The sequence below is a fragment of the Tigriopus californicus genome, chromosome 6 (assembly GCF_007210705.1).
Source record: "Tigriopus californicus strain San Diego chromosome 6, Tcal_SD_v2.1, whole genome shotgun sequence".
NCBI lineage: Eukaryota > Metazoa > Arthropoda > Copepoda > Harpacticoida > Harpacticidae > Tigriopus > Tigriopus californicus.
Genome location: NC_081445.1, coordinates 15,078,997 through 15,097,626, shown reverse-complemented (window position 1 = coordinate 15,097,626; position 18,630 = coordinate 15,078,997). Strand labels below are relative to the sequence as shown.

At 40.5% G+C, this 18,630-nt stretch overlaps 3 protein-coding genes across 4 annotated transcripts; 2 read left to right on the top strand and 1 right to left on the bottom strand.

Moving 5' to 3' along the window:
• The first annotated feature begins 4,797 nt into the window (after positions 1 to 4,797).
• LOC131881862 (carbohydrate sulfotransferase 13-like) lies at positions 4,798 to 8,658 on the top strand. The gene is made up of 4 exons (XM_059228848.1): positions 4,798 to 5,020; positions 5,642 to 6,093; positions 7,828 to 8,147; positions 8,224 to 8,658. Exons 1-4 carry the CDS (start codon positions 4,909 to 4,911, stop codon positions 8,612 to 8,614), a joined length of 1,275 nt encoding a protein of 424 aa, XP_059084831.1. The 5' UTR covers positions 4,798 to 4,908; the 3' UTR covers positions 8,615 to 8,658.
• A 1,909-nt stretch (positions 8,659 to 10,567) lies between these two features.
• Positions 10,568 to 11,886, top strand: LOC131882266 (uncharacterized). The gene is made up of 3 exons (XM_059229362.1): positions 10,568 to 10,979; positions 11,048 to 11,271; positions 11,490 to 11,886. The coding sequence occupies exons 1-3, from the start codon at positions 10,665 to 10,667 to the stop codon at positions 11,641 to 11,643; spliced, it is 693 nt and encodes a 230-aa protein (XP_059085345.1). The 5' UTR covers positions 10,568 to 10,664; the 3' UTR covers positions 11,644 to 11,886.
• Positions 11,887 to 12,256: 370 nt separating this feature from the next.
• LOC131881823 (uncharacterized) lies at positions 12,257 to 16,996 on the bottom strand. Of its 2 annotated transcripts, none has more exons than XM_059228791.1 (6): positions 16,751 to 16,996; positions 15,747 to 16,012; positions 13,981 to 14,241; positions 13,572 to 13,907; positions 12,863 to 13,197; positions 12,257 to 12,703 (listed from the first exon to the last, which is right to left on the bottom strand). In XM_059228791.1, the coding sequence occupies exons 2-6, from the start codon at positions 15,994 to 15,996 to the stop codon at positions 12,362 to 12,364; spliced, it is 1,524 nt and encodes a 507-aa protein (XP_059084774.1). In that variant the 5' UTR covers positions 15,997 to 16,012; positions 16,751 to 16,996; the 3' UTR covers positions 12,257 to 12,361. The 2 variants fall into 2 exon arrangements, with proteins under 2 accessions (XP_059084774.1, XP_059084775.1); XM_059228792.1 differs by having other exon boundaries at positions 15,747 to 16,007.
• Between the last annotated feature and the right edge of the window lie 1,634 nt (positions 16,997 to 18,630).

The window sequence follows — 18,630 nt, the reverse complement described above, 5'->3', positions numbered from 1 at the left end:
TCAGGCTGACCTCCAGAGGTGTCGGAATGACCTTGTTTACGTATAGGCGCAATCATGTCGCCCACATTCAAGCATATTGTTGGGAGATTCAAACGAAATTCCGAATGCCTCATCATTGCGTTGCAATTTCGGATACATTTTGTTACACTTTCGAGATTTTCGAGATGCGTTGCTAAACAAGGGCAATCAATAGAGTACATGATTTGCTCTACTAATGTCCAAATCTTTTTGACATGTTACGTGTATTATGCCCTAAAAAGCATGTTTTTTTTATTATTCTGCCACTCTTTCTACTTGTATATTTGTAAGATTCAAAAGAAAGAAAGATTAAAGAGGAATAACAAACGTTTCATGATAATAATTCAACTTGCCTGAAGCGAGATTTCACGAAATATCTTTGTCGCTTTTCCAGAAAAGGAGAGATGCATCAAAAAAGAAAGAGACTTCATTATAAATCAACTTAATAATGGTGTCAAAGTGTCTGAAATTGCAAAGAAATTAAATCTTTGTAACATTACCATTTACCGTGAAATCAAAGAAATAGAATTGGAACTAACTAATAAAGATAATGAAAAAAGATGCCAAAAATATTATTCTTAAAGATAAAAATAGGAAAATTGAAGCAAAAAACACAAATGAATTACTTTAATTTGCTGAAGTTGTTTATCAGGAAATGTTGGATAAAACTCAAGAAGCTGAAAAATATCGGATTATATCTGATGGATTGGAAAATAAACTAAAAGATTTTATTAGAAATAATAATAAGTCGTCTGAAAATCTAGATTTTTTTCACTAAGTAAACAAAAAGATGTTGAAACAAGGAAAGTTAGTGGTAAAAATGAGGGTTTAAAAGAGTTAGATGACATTTTTTAGAAACTATTATTATTAAAGTAAAATGGAATATATTGGACTTATAGTCATTGTCATTATAATAACATTGTTATGGTTTGTGAACTATCAAAATCATTCCCTCACTGCGCTCGCGCTGGATCAAAATCAAAAGATTGAAAAACTAAATGAACAAGTTAATGAGTTAATTTATGCTATTGAAAAAAAAAAATCATTGAAACCTATGTGAAATGAGGAATAAAATTTCAAGATGAAATACCAAGTATTACATACCCAGCGCCTTTGGCGCCTCGCGCAAGCGCGCTGAAATTCTATTTTTTCTGCTCATTTCAAGAATATAAGTTTTGTTATGGGTTATTTACTAACTGGGAGGTTCAGTGATTTCGTTCCTGCAAAAAGAGAATAAACAAAGAAAGAGGAAACCTGTTTCAATGAAGTGCAGCCTTGTGTTGCCAGATTTGGCGCAATTACGCCGATTTGCGCATTTTTAGCCAAAAATTAATACACAAACATGCAATAAAAAGTGATTTGGCGCATTTTTGGGTCATTTTATTTACTATTGCGCATTTTTTTCTGAAGTTTGGCGCATTTTTGTCAAAGAAAGATCTGCCAACATGAGTGGGAACAACAACAAGTTTCAGTTGAAAGCTTCAGTCATCGACATCCGGACATTCATCGTTGTTCGCTTCTCATTACGACTTTTACGAGTTTTCAAAATTCTTTTCAGTTCGATTGCTTTAATCGCCGTTGTTAAAAAACCATGGATGAGGATTGGAATTCCACGGTAAGAAGGAACCTCTAAACATGAATTCTGGCGTCCGCGTTAATTCATTTTTCTTTTTCAGATTGAAAACTTGGAAAAATGATCCAAGCACGATTTATTGGCGGCGGCGAAAGCATTAGAATAATGACGCGCCATGTTGAATCCAAGCCAGCAGGATAGATTGGCTCACGCAGGCCGTGCAAAAGCCATCATCGGGGCAGTCTATCTTGGCCATTACAAAAGTAGCTGAAACAAATGTTAGTGAGACAGTGCAAATGGAGTCGTATATAATCACTAGCTTCGTCAATACATCAAATATGATATACGAGGCTATAAATAACAGCCTTGCTAATCAGCCTAACTGATTCCGGATCTGGTGGACTGGTTGTACAGGTTCTAACAAGAAGGATGTCATTTGACTAGGTGTTCAGTAGTAATACACAAAAAATACTTTTAATATTACCAATTTTCTTACAGAACGGGAGTAATATATTATATTCTAGCAGGAATACCCAGCGTTGCTCGGTTAGAAACCTCGGGCTTAACAGGTTAACATTTCCCTAGAGCGTGGCCTAATCTACAGTATGACAGGCTTAGCCAGACAGACACAATGCAATCCGGTTTGAACAAATGTTTGCGCCTGTTCCCACGTTTGCGCTCTCGGGGTGACCCGGATCGACCCGGAGACCCCATCCGGTCCCCCTAAATCGGGGTTGCCCAACATTTTTGTATTTATATCCGCCAACCCGAAATTCCGCCTCCTTCTGCTCTTAAATTGCGTTTTAAAGATTTGGACGCCCCCAGGGTCCACCCCGAGGGGTAGGTAGGATCTGATGGGCCTAAAACCTGCCCAGGTATCAAAGCAACAACTGTACCAAGTTTGGTTTGAATTGGTCCAGGGTTTAGGAGGAGAAGAACCATATTATAAAGAAGTTGGGTATGGCAATGCGCATCCATTAGCCATTTTGTTTAACCGATCTTTTTGTACGGGATCTGTGCCCATAGACTGGACAAGTGGAAATTTATACCCCCTTTTAAGGGAGGCAACCAACAAAGTGCTGCAAACTACCGACCCATCTCTCTGATCTCAACTGCGTGTAAAATCAATGTAAGGCTTGGTCAAAGAAAATATTGATACGTATTTGGATGAGGCGAATATTTTATCGGATGATCAACATGGGTTTCGTAAAGGACGGTCCACAACAACAAATTTGCTAGAACATGTTGAGTATGTCCGTGGGGTCGTTGACGCAGGAGGAACAGTGGACACTGTCTATCTCAATCTTAGTAAGGCTTTTGACACTGTCCCCCATTCAATACTATTGCACAAGTTGCAGGGGATCGGTATTGGTGGGTTGTTGAGGAGGTGGATTGGCAATTGGCTCCTGAACAGAAGGCAGAGGGTTGTCCTCAACGGTAAAGAGTCGTCTTGGGAAGAGGTGAAGTCGGGTGTGCCACAAGGTAGCGTCTTAGGCCCGCAGCTCTTTTCAATTTTCATCAACGACCTTGCTGTCTTGGGAGAAACCAGGATCCTGAAATTTGCCAATGATGCGAAGATATTCAGGCATATTAATGACAGTTGTGATACTGAGAGACTACAACAAGACCTAGATAGAATGATCGACTGGGCAATGGAGAACGGGATGTCCTTCAACGCAAAAAAGTGTACATGGATTCGTTTCGGCCGGCAGAAATTGAATTCTGTTTATTCTGTAAGAGGAAAAGCGCTGGAGCGGAGTTGAGGTCATGAGAGACCTTGGTGTGATGGTCGACAGTAAACTGTCATTTGCGACTCATAGTGCTACAGTGACAACGAAAGCCAGTCGGATGATGGGGATGATTCGAAGAAATTTTACAACCCGGGGTCAAGAAGCAATGACCAAGCTTTTTAAAAACTTATGTTAGACCATCGCTTGAGTATGCGTGCCAAGTCACCAATCCTTTATTCGTCAGGGATGCCCTAAAGATTGAGTCTATGCAACGGAGTTTCACCCGTATGGCACTTCCAAGGAGTACAGAGGACTACGAACATCGTCTCAGAGCCTTGGGTTTGAAATCTCTGGCAGACCGCAGAAAGAAGCTAGACTTGATCCTAACGTACAGACTTGTGAACGGTTTGATGGATGGTTGGAGCACGGGCCCAACCACTCACTTTGGTTTTAATTTTGCCAAGGACATTGCCCACCATTCGACGAGAGGGTTGAACTAGATCTCCTCAGGCCTCCTTTCATGCGAACAAATCTGGGTTTAAACTCATTTTTTGCTCACTCCGTCAAATATTGGAACCAGCTACGCCTGAACATCCGTTGGTCAAGGAAATTGGCCGTGTTCAAACATCAACTCGACCAACAACATACTTACTAATATCTCATAATCGTATTCCATCTCTGTATTGCTTTTCTTTCTTTCTTTTTTTTCTCTCTTCTTTCTTTCTCACCACTTACCAATACTCTTTATACGTCTCACCTGATGTCTTGAGTGGTTCTATAATAATAATAATGATAATATTAATGTTGTTTTTTCCTGGTCAAAATAAAGGTGATGATTATTTACTAAGTTCAATTTTTAACCTTATTTAGGTTGATTATTTTTAACCTTATTATGGTTAAAATAATTTTTGAACAAGTATAGGTTAAAAACATTTTTAAACCAAGTTTAGGTTAAAAACAGTTTCAAACCAAGTTTAGGTTCAATTGATTTTAACCTGTATGTGGTTGAAAATCAAGAAGGGTACCTTAATGTAGTTGAAATAAAAAATCAACCACATTGAGGTTTGAAATTAAGGTGGGTACCTGTATGTGTTTGACAGAAAATTTGAACCATGATGAGGATGAAAAATTGCCGAAAAAATGGTGGTATTAGAATCCCCTTTTACTATCTACTAATGTCCGGGGTTAGACTGGCCTCGAGAAATGACACGAATCTCATCAATTTCCTTACTGTTTACTTCGTTTTGTGAGTGGTATCAAATTAGCTCAAATAAACAAGTGTATGGATGATAATAGCAAATAGAATATATGAATAAAACAACCAGCCATGAGACTTCAAACCACTTACAGAGAAAACGAGAGGGTTGCCATATTCGTTCGCAAAGCTGCGTTTTAATTGAGCATCCCTCTAAAAAGATTGTTGCGACGATGGTATTGCAAACCTCCCCAACAGATGTGATAATAGATAGGAAAAAATGTCGCATGTTCGATCGGTTTGACTCATATCTGTAGAACAGAGTGCGAATTCAGAGCCAATTGTTGTGTGATCCTTTGTGCGAACCTTTTGTGAATGACAACTGTTCAAAAATGCCTCTAAAAAGACCCCGGAATTTGACCATGCTGAGCTTCAATCCCTCCACTCGAACCCTTCGTAGCCTGAAGAAGGTGGTCTTGGCAATAATACTCTTCTTGACGTTGGGTAAGATGGCCATGCTCAAGTAGAGAGCATCAATCTTTTCAGAAAGTATTTACAATACAAATCACAAGGTAAGTAAATGAACCAGTTCAACCATGATAAGCCCGTCAGTCTCAAGGTACAACCTTTGGGGCCAATACACCACTTCTTAACGTACTCCTTGGTCTTACCCTCATGTTTCTGGCTGATCTTTGAGGGGGGGGGGGAAGGTTCCTTAGGAAATCACTTTCTTGCCTACCGCTCAATTCTGAAACTTGAGTTGACGCAAAAAACCAGACATTTCCATGGATAACCAAATGCAAACCGTTCAAGACACGTAATTGAATCCTTTCAAAATACTTGGGTTGTTTTCTGTTTCTTGACACATGAGCATCGCCTTCTGCATAGCCCTCAGTTTGCAAACACGGCACGCTTATCACTGGTTCATCTCCCCTTTTTATATTTCATTACCAGTTCCCGAATTTGACACGCTTCTATGACATCATCAAATTGCGTCCCATCCCTATGATGTCTTTCAAAACAGGGCTTCTCCCCAGAGCCATGGAAAAGAACACATGTTCTAAACTTGATCTGAAAATATTGGTTGTGTCAGGCCTCATTAAGCATTAAATTGTTATTCCATAGCATTCCTCATCCTGAAGCCAATTGTGCAGAAGAAATTGCTGGATATTGTATTGGAAAAGGGCAACGAAAAGATCTCTTTTATGCCCGAGAGTCCCTCTTTCAAACACAATGAGGTTCCTCAGGGTCCGTCACCCTCGCCTTTGAAATCCTGTCCCCATCAAGACTCAAATGCCACCCAAGCCATTGTGCCCAATCCTTTGATGGTGGAAGAGCAGGAACGAATTGAAATCAGTAACATGGGCAATCTATATAATCTGACCTCCGAGCAGCTTGCCCGGTTTTATGAGATCAAAGAGGCCCAATATGCCCGGCGGAGGGACAACTTGTACAAATTCTGTCGTCCGATTCGTCAAATCTACGATCCAGGGATGAAGAACCCAATGATTGACATCTCACCACATTGTATTCTCTACGACAAGCCAGACGGCATTTCTCATTGCTCCATCGCCAAAGTGAGTATTGCATATCGAATTGCAAGTATTCTCCTCATGAGGTATTATTGATCATCCAAAAAGACTTCAATCGTTTCAACCAATTTGTTCTAAATCGGAGCACTTAAAAGTTCATCCTGTGTCGAGTTCAAAGGGAAGATGTTACTTCTACAGATACGATTAAGAGATTTTTTTCTCAAAGTACTATTCAGACAAGCATTGCCTTGTGGAGGACAAATAGAAGAAAATAATCTTGAGGATATTTTTTCCGTAGAATATACATTACTTTTTCAAGATAGTACGAAAATAAACAACTTTAAGTGGTGAATGTGAGAACATAATGAATTATTTAATTGAAAGCTATCGGAACTTGCAAACACATAAGGGTTAACTACGTATGATTTTATTGTTTTATGGATTTCTAGCGCAAATTTAACATTTGCATACCCAGCAGTATTCAAAACCTATTTGATAGAGTTTTGAGCACTTTTAGAATGTACTTGAATCCAAGCTAGCATTTGATGTTTTCCATCACTACGGAATTATATTGAAATAAACGGTTCCGATTTTATTCGTTTTAGTTCCAAAAATGTCCCGTTTTTTTTGAAGTCCCAGACAAGCAAAATAGACCGCAATATTACAAAAGTAAGACACTATTTGCGCTTTTCTTGCTTAATATAAGAATATCTCAAAATGATACTTACCCTCACTTAAAACATGACCCAAAAATGAAAATGTACAAAAACACTTTTTACCAAAATTCAAACAACTATCTATGCGTTCATTCTAATTCTGAATAAAATACACGCAACTGGTAATTATATCAATTTGGGCTTTTGTCTGAACACCCTGTTGAAAATAAGTAAAAAGTGCATCTTGTAGACTTCATTGATCTTCTTGCAATCTTCCTTGATTCATAGAACTTGGTGTACTTTTTTAAAAGTCAAAAAATGATTTTCAAAAAGCATTTGTTTTTTGAGAGGATTCCAAGTGATGTGAAATGGCATTTTAAGTTGTTTCTAGATTAAGCACGAAAGAGAAAAACCATATTTTGCTTAACGATATCGAAAACCTACATCAATTAACTGGGAATTTGACTTTTGACACAACCAGGGCATTTTGAAGCTAAGACGCATGAAAACGACCAAATATTCCAATGTAACTCAGTAGTAATAAGATGGATCAATTGCTAACTTAAATTCAAGTTGTTTCTTAATGCGCCCCAAAATTTTATGAAATCGGTTTGCACTAAGAATGATCGTAAATAAATAATGACAATAGTAGAAAGCAGTAATAAGAATAATAATAGTAAGTAATAATAGTACATACCAACAATGACAATAATAATAGTAAATAATAATAATAGTAATAGTAAATAACAATAATTAAAATAATGATAGTATATGGCAATAATAAAATTGACGATAGCAAATAAAGAAAATTGTAAAAACACACAAGGATTAGTAAACAAATAATAAAAATAGCAATAATAAAATGATACAAGATAGCCAGATATAAATCTCGAAGCGCATTTCATGTTCTGTTTTCGGAGTTTCTAGTCAAAAAGTAGTGATATATGACATTTATGAATTGGAAATGCATTATGCAATGACTTGGAAAACCGCCGAATCTTGGGACTTGCATTAAGTCTCTTCCCTTTGTCGTTTTTTTTTCATTCCAGGAAACTATCCTCTGCCAACTTCAGTTTTTTTTTTCGGGAGTGAAATCGTTTTGAAAACCATGTTTTGCTCTTAGGTGGCCAGTACCACGTGGTGCCGGCATTTTATTAACTTAGCCGGAGTGGATCCAGAGGGCGTAATCGAGCAGTTCTACGTCAAGCACTTGTGGCCTTTGCCCACGGATGTTCCCGTGGAGAAAGCCATTGCCGAGACCCTGTCCTTTGTGATCATTCGAAACCCTCTGAGCAGATTAGCCTCTGTGTACTACGAGAAATTTGTGGACTCGAATATCAACCCGAAACAGATTCAAAAGAGCATCCAATTGACCGGCCGGGAGCGACCCCCCGCCCGAAATGAATCCATCGAATTCCCCGAGGACGACCCATTCTTTCCTAGGTAATATGAGGTATATCTTAACCCCTTAAGGCCCTGGACCCCTTTGCCTCTACCCGTGAACCCGTGATTGTTCCAGCCCTACCGAGTTCCTGAACTTCATCGTCAACGACTTCGAGCGAGTGCACACCGAGGATCTCAACTACCATTGGCGTCCACAACATGGATCGTGTCCGTTTTGCCGGTTCAATTTCTCCGTATATTCGAAAATGGAGGACCTCCACGAGGACACGGCCTTTGTCGTCCAGAAAGCCAATCTGACCACCCGAATCAAGCCCGAGCTTCACAAGAACTTGAGCCAGAGCGGTGGCAAGGGCAGCTCGAAGGAGAACCGATTCTGGTCCCGTGTTCATGGGAAGATGATCCAAGAAATTTTCGATCTTTATTACTTGGACAATGTCCTGTGGGATTACACTTTGGAGGCCTACCTTCAATCCTTAGATCTTCACCACAAACTCGAAGAATCTTAGTACTTTAGAAGTCAAACTTTCATGTGAAATAAAAAGCAAAACGCTATTTAGGAATCTTTCTCATCCGTTTGGCCTGAGAGATGTATTCATGTGTCAGTTTTGGGTCAAAAAAACGTTTGGGTCAAGTGCTTGCAAAGTAGCATAAAATATGTAATATAGGTCTTGTCAAGTGAATACGTTCATGAACAACTGACGTCATTCCATAGAGGAAAATCAAAGACAACATGCCCAGCCAAACAGCAACCGCATTGTATAGTGACATTTATTTCAATTTGCTTGCTTGTCGAGACAAATATCATCATGGCATTGAGCCAATTTGATTGTGCATTCACCAACTTACACCAAACTTTTTTTACAGGTTTCTAGCCAATGCTTGGGAATGATTTCACAGTGTTATATTCTAGTCACAGATTCCAATATTCATTTACAGACTACTCTTGCTCCTACCATCACACTCACCATAGTTATTTTCCTCTGATATATACCTCTGCCTTTCTACAATAAACATCTAGTCAACAGCCACCATCCGGTATTCATACATGGCACAGTTGTTAGTAACCACCTCCAGGCAGAAGAACCTTCTCTCCAGACGGCTGAGGACGCTAATTTTGGGCCCAGAAGAGATGTGATGTGTGCGGGATGGCCGTGGTTGCAGCAGGTGGGCATGGTGCAGCAGGATGGCCGTGGTTGCAGTGACAGCGTGGTGGGTGCGGAAGGCCTGTGGTTGCAGTGGACCGCCTGTGGATGCAGCAGTGATTGGGCCAGGTCAACCGTGGGGTATCTGAAGCACTGGGGACGACATCAATGCCTGGATGGTTGGGGAGGACCAGTGGACGTGGTGCCCTGGATGGAGGATGAGTTCAAGTCAAACCATGCAACATCTAATCAATCCTCTTAGTCACCAAATCAATTGACTCTAGTAATCCATACAACACTAATCCCAATAACTTGTTCATTTTGTTGTGGGGTTTGTAACACAGCTCACTCAAAATCATCCATTTATTGAAAATTCGATGGGCGAATGGTGCAAGTTGACTGTGATAATTGCTTCAGTTTTCCCTCCCCAAAATGCTCAAAATCAGGGTGCCAGACCACATTTTCCCTTGAATTTCTTTCACTTGACATGCCCTATTGAAAGCACTCTCACAACTTTGGAGTCTCCCAGTGTTTTGGCCAAAAGCAAAGAGTGCTTTGATCAATAAATAGATCAAGCTCCTGTTTATATTTGCTCAGGGTTGTTCATAACATCAACAATTCCGAATTATAAACCTGGGTAACTGTATATTCTCACAAAGAGAGCCTTGTGGTGAGGAAAGCAAAATGAAAAGGAAGCAAAAGCAATTCAAGTTAATTTCAAAATTTAAGAAATGTAGGCCAACCTAGTTGTTATTTATGTTGAAACTGCAATACAAAACATGTATGCATAATTTAATTTGCCATAAGTTCATCTCTTAAAGGAAATATCTTGTAATCTTGGGAAGCAATTCGCAATTTTGTGTTTAATTATCATCCACTCCCAATTCACTTATGAGTGATGTAAAAATACATTTGAAACGACAATACTTTTAATGGCTTGAGATCAACTTTTTTGTGAAATATCAGTGTTTGTTGATACTAGTTTTTAACTTAGAAATCCGGACTCCAGAGTGATCATCCGTTCCTATGCGACAACTCCACCGCTTCATTAAAGCAATTGATTCGATTGCTCATCGAAACGGCAACGTTGCTTAGAGCCCCTTGAAAACGTATTACCCTAAAAGATCTCATTCAATATGGACCGAGACGTTTATCATAGCCTATTTTCCTTTCCTATTCATCAAACTGTTGGTAAAGAGGTCGGATTTAGCTTTCAAAACTGAACATTTTCTGAAGTGATCCCTTATTTCTAGCACTGATTGGCTGGCTCTTTCAGATGACAATAATCAACGGTGGATTGTACAGTCTCCTCTGGTATGAATCGTATGGTTATAATATCCAAAGTCCTTTGATCCATCGTCACGTCTCTTGGATAACCTTCACTGGGATTCTATATGGAACCATCATCAACACCATGGATCTCTTTCGCGCATTCCTTGGTCCCTTGGGCAATGCCTTATGTCTTGGGCGATCTTTGATCGGCATCTTCTTCATCTCCATTACCATTTGCAATATGAACGTCATGGCCTTAGTCCGCTATGCCTTCGTGTTCCATTATCAGACCACCAGTCGCCTCAATGAAGGCCTCGCTTTGCGATTGTCCTTGGTTTTGAATCTGGCCTTGAACTCGTATTTCTTAGCCATCTACTATCTTCTTCCTGGTGATTTGAACACTACCTATCGTTTATGTATGGGTCAATCCATGGTCCACGATCATTCAGTGGAGAAGGTATGATTGCTGAAAGTCTGAAGTGAAAGGTCTTCAATTGATTCATAAAATCATGGTATCTTTTCCAGCTGTCACCTTATGTCATTTGGTTGGTGGTCTCAATTCCTATCCAGATCTTTACCAAGTTAAGGATCATGTGCTATAAGTGGGGATCGGGTGAGAATTCACAAGATTCGCCCACGCATCTCTTGTGGCGAGATCGAACGGCCACTTTTGCAGGCATCATCATCATCTCCTTGAGTTTTATCCCCAAACTGATCGTTAGTGTCATGTCAGACTCTCAATTGAACTCGTAAGTTTGAAACGGAAAGTACTGACTGCATGGTGCGAAACTAAATTTGAAATACCTCATCAGTGCTCAGGTGATCATCTGGTTTACAATGTCAGCAAATTAACACCAAAAATGAACTTGCGCTTATCATACAAGGGTTCCTTCCTGTCTGGTTTGTGAGTGGGAAAAACGAGCTCCTAGGGCGATAACTAAATGGAATTTGTTTGATTGTTTTCCAGGGAGTTTGGCTCGTTCATCATGGCGGCCCATTTGTTCGTGGGAACACCTTTGGCTTTAGGATGTTATACTTTATCCATGTACAAGAAAAATCCTATTATGAGGGCCTATCTGTACCGCGAATTTCTGATCCCCAAGATTCAATGTTGGGCCTGAATCGGCCTACCGTTTAGTTTCATTTGGGTTCCTAAACGTTTGAAAGGATTAAAAGCCCTTTGCCCTCGTCCAATTAGTCTTTACCAAAGACACGCTCGCTTTGTTTTGAAAGTGAATATGAAAGTTATACCATTTAAAGTTACATAAGGTCAAACACTTTGATTCTGTTCTTTGCTCAAGATTTAACCGTTGTTTAACTGTTTTGTTTTAAACTCGGGGATTGAGAGCCTTCAAGAAAATGCACACGTACAACCAAATTAGGGAAAGATCTTGTGGGTGAAATGTATCTTGAAATGGAATAAACAGGAGTCGTAGAGAGGTCCTAGAGTCAATTGAGGTTCCTCACTTTTACCTAATAAAAGGTGAAAAAGGCCCTGCCTAACCCGCGGGATAACTTCAAAAACATAATGACCACCCAGGCTTGAAAGTCTGTCGAGACGTTAAGAACGAGAACAAATTCTTGAATACTTCTTACTTGAAAATCTTCAGAGCTTCTTCTGAACCCTTTTCCATCTCATGAAAAGCGTCTATAGACTATAGTTTCTTGTCATTCCTCTTCCTTTTAGTATACTGGCTCAAACCTAGTATCACATTAATCATTGACTAGGTTCAATTTGACTTTTACTTGACGCACAATATCAAATGGAATGGAGCACAAATGGTATAATATGGTATCATTGGTACAAGTACTCGTAGGGTATGGTCATGCCCCGCAAGGTTACTGTTTCTTCTGTTCGTCGTCATTAGTGATTAGGTATCGGCGGTTTTCGATGGTGGCGCTCTCCAGAATCTGACAGCCGGGCTTGATCAGACGATGGCTTCGAAAGGAAGATGTGGAAGTGCAACCCGGCGACAAATTCCCGCTCTCCAATGTCCCAGATGGAGCCGGCAATGGACTCAATTGGGGAATGAACTCATCGGCCAGCTCCAGTAACCGGCGACCCAAGATCCGAAGCTGTTCGCCCAGAGCGCTGGATAGAGCCTCGTCCGAGCCGTCGGCCACGGCATTGAGGAATTCGGCTTCCAAGTACTTGACCTCCCGAATCATGACTGTCACCACCTAATTCGTTATGAGAAAAGACGGCAACTTTAGACTATGGCTAGACACATTGAGTTTGGAGCAGTCTGCAGCCTGAGCTGGTGTGATCACGGTAAAATATGTCATACACAATAAAACGCGTATATATTACGTATACGCGTAGATTGCGCGATATTATACCTGGAGAAATGCGCCGAGAGAGGCCTCCTGGTATTCCTGGACAAACTGTTCCAATGTAAAGCCGGGCTTGGGAAATTGCAGACTGTGGACCTTCTTCAAGTGATTGCAATATAGGTGGAAATACTTGGTCAAGATGTGTTTCAAGTGCTTGTGTCGAAGGGTCTTGTTGGTGGAGGACAGGATGAGGAATGCGAGGTCCTGGCATGGACTGCCCACGGAGAGGTGTTTCCAATCCGTGAGCACAAACTCGAGGTGTTGGGTCAATTGCTCGTAGCGAAAGAGAATATTCTTGTCCCAGAGCTCACCATGAAGGATCGCCTTAAACGGAAATCGACCTGCGGCAAATGAGACAAGTCATACCATATCTATGCTGTGGCTCTGTTACAACCGCATCAAGGCCAAAATTGGGTTTGAATAAACTAGATTTGAATTCATAAACGCAAAAGGGCGCCTTCTTGCTCTACGTTTAGCTCGAACCAAACGGCATTAATTTTGAAGGCACAAAGTTGGGTATGAAGAATAGAGCCAAAAACTTCATTCAATTGTTATTTCTTACCTACCACTAGATGGCGTTGCTTGGTAATTTTTGTCTATCTTGAAATTGGCCTTTTACTAATCTGAGCTCGACATGTGAGTGTGTGCTCTTTGATCATGTCTCAAGATCGGGAGGGAATGGAGGCACATTGGTAAGTACGAATGGTTCTCTTACTCTTCCGTTTCTCGGCTTTGTTCATGATGTCCACGAGGTGTGGTCGTAGTTGGTCTACGATATCGAAAAAGTGCGAATAGCCGGGCACTTTACGGAGGAACTTGGCAAAGTCTCGGTATTGTGGATAGAGACTCTCATAATAGGATTGGCGTCGTTTTTGGTTGTCCGCGTGAAACTGCTGGAATTGGCCAGCTAAAGTTTGCTTTTGTTTGTCTCCTGATTTGGCGGTTTTCAGCAAGGCTGCAGATCCGGATCCGTGAAATTCAGCAAGCCGTTCTACGACCCGTTCCAATTGAGCTAAGCTGAGACCAAAATAATGGTCCATGGGAAAGAAGCCTGAAACAAGGGAGATAATGGGATATTTGGTCTACCACAACAAATGAAGGTCCCGAGAGGGTTTTTAGCTTACCTCTTTCATTGAGATCCATTAGAACAACAATACCATCACCGTGCTTGTCATCAAAGGATCCATACACCACGTCCGGCAATAGTCTCATTTCTACCGGAGGGTCACAGTTCTGAGCGAGAAACTGCTGAAGAAGGGGCAGAAGATGGAACTGGGCTTGGATTTCCTTGCGGAACACTTCGGTGTTCCACAACAATTTCCGGTGTTTGTCCTCTATCCCCGGCAGCATCTTCAGAAAGAACGCATACGAGCATTCTTCAGAACCTATGGAACATTACGATGTCTATGAAACGTGTGTTATTTTATTCCTTGACAACGCTTAACGGCTAAGTAGACCTTCATTGAAAGTACTTTTACAAAGGCCAAAGGAGGAAACTGAGAGCTTTTTATTCACAATCGACGTCATGAGGCTGTCACAAAGCTGTTCTGATAACGTCCATTTGGCCATTAATGTTTCAGATCCTGCTTCCCAGTACTTCTACTCAAGATGCCAAATAGTTTTGATACTAAAAGTTATTGATAAAGACAAACACAAAAATTTACATAATATATTATGACTCAAAATGGCTCATGCTTTCACACCTGAAGGGGCAGCTATCTTCAAGATAAGCTGAGGATGTTTTTAGCTCGCGTTTACCCAATTGCTATCATTCAGCTTTGAAGAAATCCATTTTAATAACCAGAAAACCAGTACTCAGAGAAGCTACGAAAGGTATCTGATACTGTACGTTTTCAAAAGCATTCATGAGCTTTGTCCCAACCCAGGATTTAGGGTCAATTGTAGTGACCGTAGAGGCTTAATGTGCGTTTTGAGAGCATCTTCAAGCCCTCGACAATCCAGGCTAGTTAAAACAATGAAGTCCAACTCTCTTCTTTCTCGGGCTCCTTCATTGTTCAATTTGCTGCCCTCAAATATTTGTACGGCTTATGTAGACGTTGATCCAGTAGCCGGATTTAAGTCAGACTTGGACAAGTTTTTGACTAAAATTCCGGATCAACCATATTTTCAAGGATTAGCCAGATCAGCCAACTCCAATTCGTTGGTCGATCAAATAATATATATAAGTAAAAGTTAAGTGAAATAAATAATCTTCTCGTCTTGAACTGCTGGGATTCCAATCCCGGTAGCGGTAAGGAAGTCCGCAAAAAAATAGGAAGTCCTCTTGCTAAAGCTCTTTGGGTTTCATTGAAGCAATACAGTTGCTCCCTTGAGAGGCTCGCATTGCGTGTCCTAAGAGCTTTTTGGGCCCATTTGGTTAACAAAAGAAAATAAAAAATGGAAAACATTTCAAATTTGGCGCCTTGATTTGAGTCTTGTTGTTGTTTTCTGGAGGGGAAGAACATGAGCAATTGAGTTGTACGAGCTGTGGATTTTGGTGGAAGCTATCGTTTTGTAATTGCATGCATGACAAATCCCTCTTGACGAAAAAGTATGGACGGGCTAAGTCAAAAATAGACAATTTCCATCAAAAGCTAGGGCAAGGTGTTGCTGATCCAGAAACTAGCTGATCTCAGTAAGAAGTGGCTTCATTGAGTTGGGAAGCAAAACTTCATAGTTCATGGATTTGGAAAGTAGTAAAGTAACTGGGTGATGAGCTTGAGGCAAGTTACAGTCCAAACTAATGAAGTATCAAGCGGTTCAAGAAATTGTTGACCCACGAGAGACGATCAAATAAAACGGCAACAATGAGCATTCAAGGCTGAGTTATGAAAATAATGAAAAAGATATGCTTTTGTTAATAAAACCATTCTTAAAAACGGTACTTTACCTAAGGGGTTTTTGCAACGGAAATTGGCCAGGAGCTTGTAGGTGGTGCTCAAATAGCCATGGGAAGTGTCACACTCGTCGATGGAGCAATCCGTGATATCATCTGGATGTGCCAAAAGCGACAGATCGCGGACCTTCCGATACTGATTGATCACGGCAAAGAGCCACTCCCGCGTGATCTCCTCGGGCTCCTGCGGAATGAAGTCCTCCTCCACGCCCTCCAACTGGGCTCGTAATAAGAAGGTCTCCATTCGTGACCAATCTGCACTGCATAATTAACAAAAACTTGGTGACAGGAAAATTTACACTTGTATTTTGACTTGAACTCTATCACATGATCATTTTTATGTCATGTCCATTAGGGTAATCTTCTCACACAAACGTGCTTTTCAAAATTGAAAAAAAACCACTGTCAAGCACAAGGCTTAACTTAGGGTACTTGGGCTCATTTGTACTAATCAATATGAAGAATGAGACAAGGATTGCTCTGGAATATTGATCCAATTAAGATACATCAAGGTTGTCATCTGCGGTATTTCAGTTGGCCTTAGGGAATCAATTTTCCCAAAGCTTATAAAAAATCTTCATATGGAAAAATTATCAGTTGTGGTGCAATGTGAATTTATCTTGTAACATTCCAGAAACCAAGCCCCAATACCAATTTTCTTTAAACGTCCAAGTTTCGAACTATCCCAGGCTTTGCATCAAGATTTTCATGAGGCTAAATACTGTCTGGGGCCACCGTGCAATTGATTCTACCGTATGATTCTGTCTGAACCAAGGATGCTATGAAACGTTTAATGTTGGGACATGGGAAGAGTTATATCCGAAAGGGTCAGTAACCGTGAATGAGTGTTCTACGCATCAGTCAAGCATGCTGAAAAAATCCCAAATTAACGCAAGTGACATCGAAGTCGGAGTGTGTCCGGGTTGTTGCCATGTTCTCTCTGTACTTTAGTAACCAAAAAGACCAATCAGTGGAAAAGGCATTTTTGGCAGTCATACCTGGACAGGAATTTCTTGAATGTGACGATCAAACGGAACTGCACCACAGAACTGACTCGTAATTAGCTCGTCAAAGGCACTTTTGAATGGTGTATGAATGGCAATCAACCCTAAATCTCGTCTCAATTTCCAAGTGCCACAGTCTCAAACGAGCTATGCATTACAACTGAAATCTGATCCGTTCTCGGGTCGTTTTTGCTCTGTTTTCATTTTTCATCTGATCGCGACGTCCAAGAGAAAGGCTGACGATCGACCGACCGACCGACCGACTGACCGAGCTAGGCATCGAATGCTGGCCCGCCATCTCATCTTGAGCCTTTTGAGAATCACGGGACACATCGATTTAAAGCGTTGGGGCACGCCCTTGAAGCGCTTTTCCCGCCTTCCGCATCATCCTTAGCTAACCAGTACCGTAGGATAAACCCCACCCACTCACCCGAAGGCCGACTGATGACCGACCTTAACAAGGAGGTACATTGTGTGGTAACAGCGGTCTTGGCGGTTGGCTTGTCGTCTAAATCTCCCCTGGATGGACAGCGATTGTGTTTTTAGACGATGTATTCATGTTCTTCCCCAGACACGCGCTCCCTCCCTTGAGGGTTGAGGAACGAAAAGGATGTGTCTTCAAATGTGCAGTCCGATCCCTAAATCTTGTCCGGAAATCCAGGCCAGATAAGTTCTTGCTCCTGCTCTAATTTGGTGATGACGCTTAGTGCAAGCTTCTTTGAAATATGTTCATGAGTATAAGAAGAAATGGTAATACATATTAGAGACTCTCCAAATTTATGATTCAATATATTGAGCATTCAAGTCCAGGGATGCACTTACTATGAACGAAAATACCCTGTTCAAATCAAAATTCGAGGCCCATCTCAAGTGTGTTTACCCTATCAATGGATTGTCCCATGACCGTTGGGGGTTAAGTAATATTGAATGAGTAAAAAAGAATTTCGCGAGATTTATCGCTGGGATGTTGAAATCAAGCTACTGTGAACGCCTTCAATCATTGGGATTATATAGTATTTAGCGTAAGTATGAATGTTACCTAATCCTTCATGTTTTTAAATATCTCCATTCTCTATGTCCTGATGCGGCACAAAGACAAAATGTTAGCGAGAAAAGGGGTATTTCATGTGAAATGTGCCATAAATTAAGTCCCTTCAAAAAAAAGGTAATAAAGGGCTTGAAATCCTCTTTTGTTTTAAATTGGACACCAGCTTTGTACAATTTGCTACCGTGCTCTTTTTGACGATTCTTTAAATTAGATGACCCATTGTTGAGTTATCCAATTTCAAAAGAGGGAAATAGGCTATTTATTTATCCAATGAAACCTAGATGATGAAGTTGAACACCAAAATGGAACAAAGTTGGGACCAAAGAAGAACTGTATTCACATTGTGCCTCTCAATGCAGCAATATAAATCTACCATTCACTTTACTCCGCCTAGCGATCAATTGAGATCTTGAAAAGTAGGAAAAGAAAGAAAGTAGCAAAAAAAAGTTACTAAAAACTTCCACCAAAGATCTCACTACACATCCAGGGCAAAAAACAACTGAAACAATCTTTGGGTGACATTTTTTTCATTTTTTTGGATTCAATTTGTTTTATTTGCAATGTATTAGACGTCATTATCACCGGTGTTGTGGCAAAAGTTGTATATCAAGTGGTAGGGGTGATCTGGTTGAGAGCAAGTCCTGTAAATGCATGGTTCAGTTGCAGTAAGGTGTAACTCTTCTTTTTTTTAAATTGAATTGGTGCACTGAGTCACATATTTTGCGGATGATTTTCAATCTGTAAAGTGAATTGCAAGAGAGAGCTAACATTTGGCAGTTCCTCTAGAACCATATTGGTATCAAATCAATTTCATTTCATTCCTTCA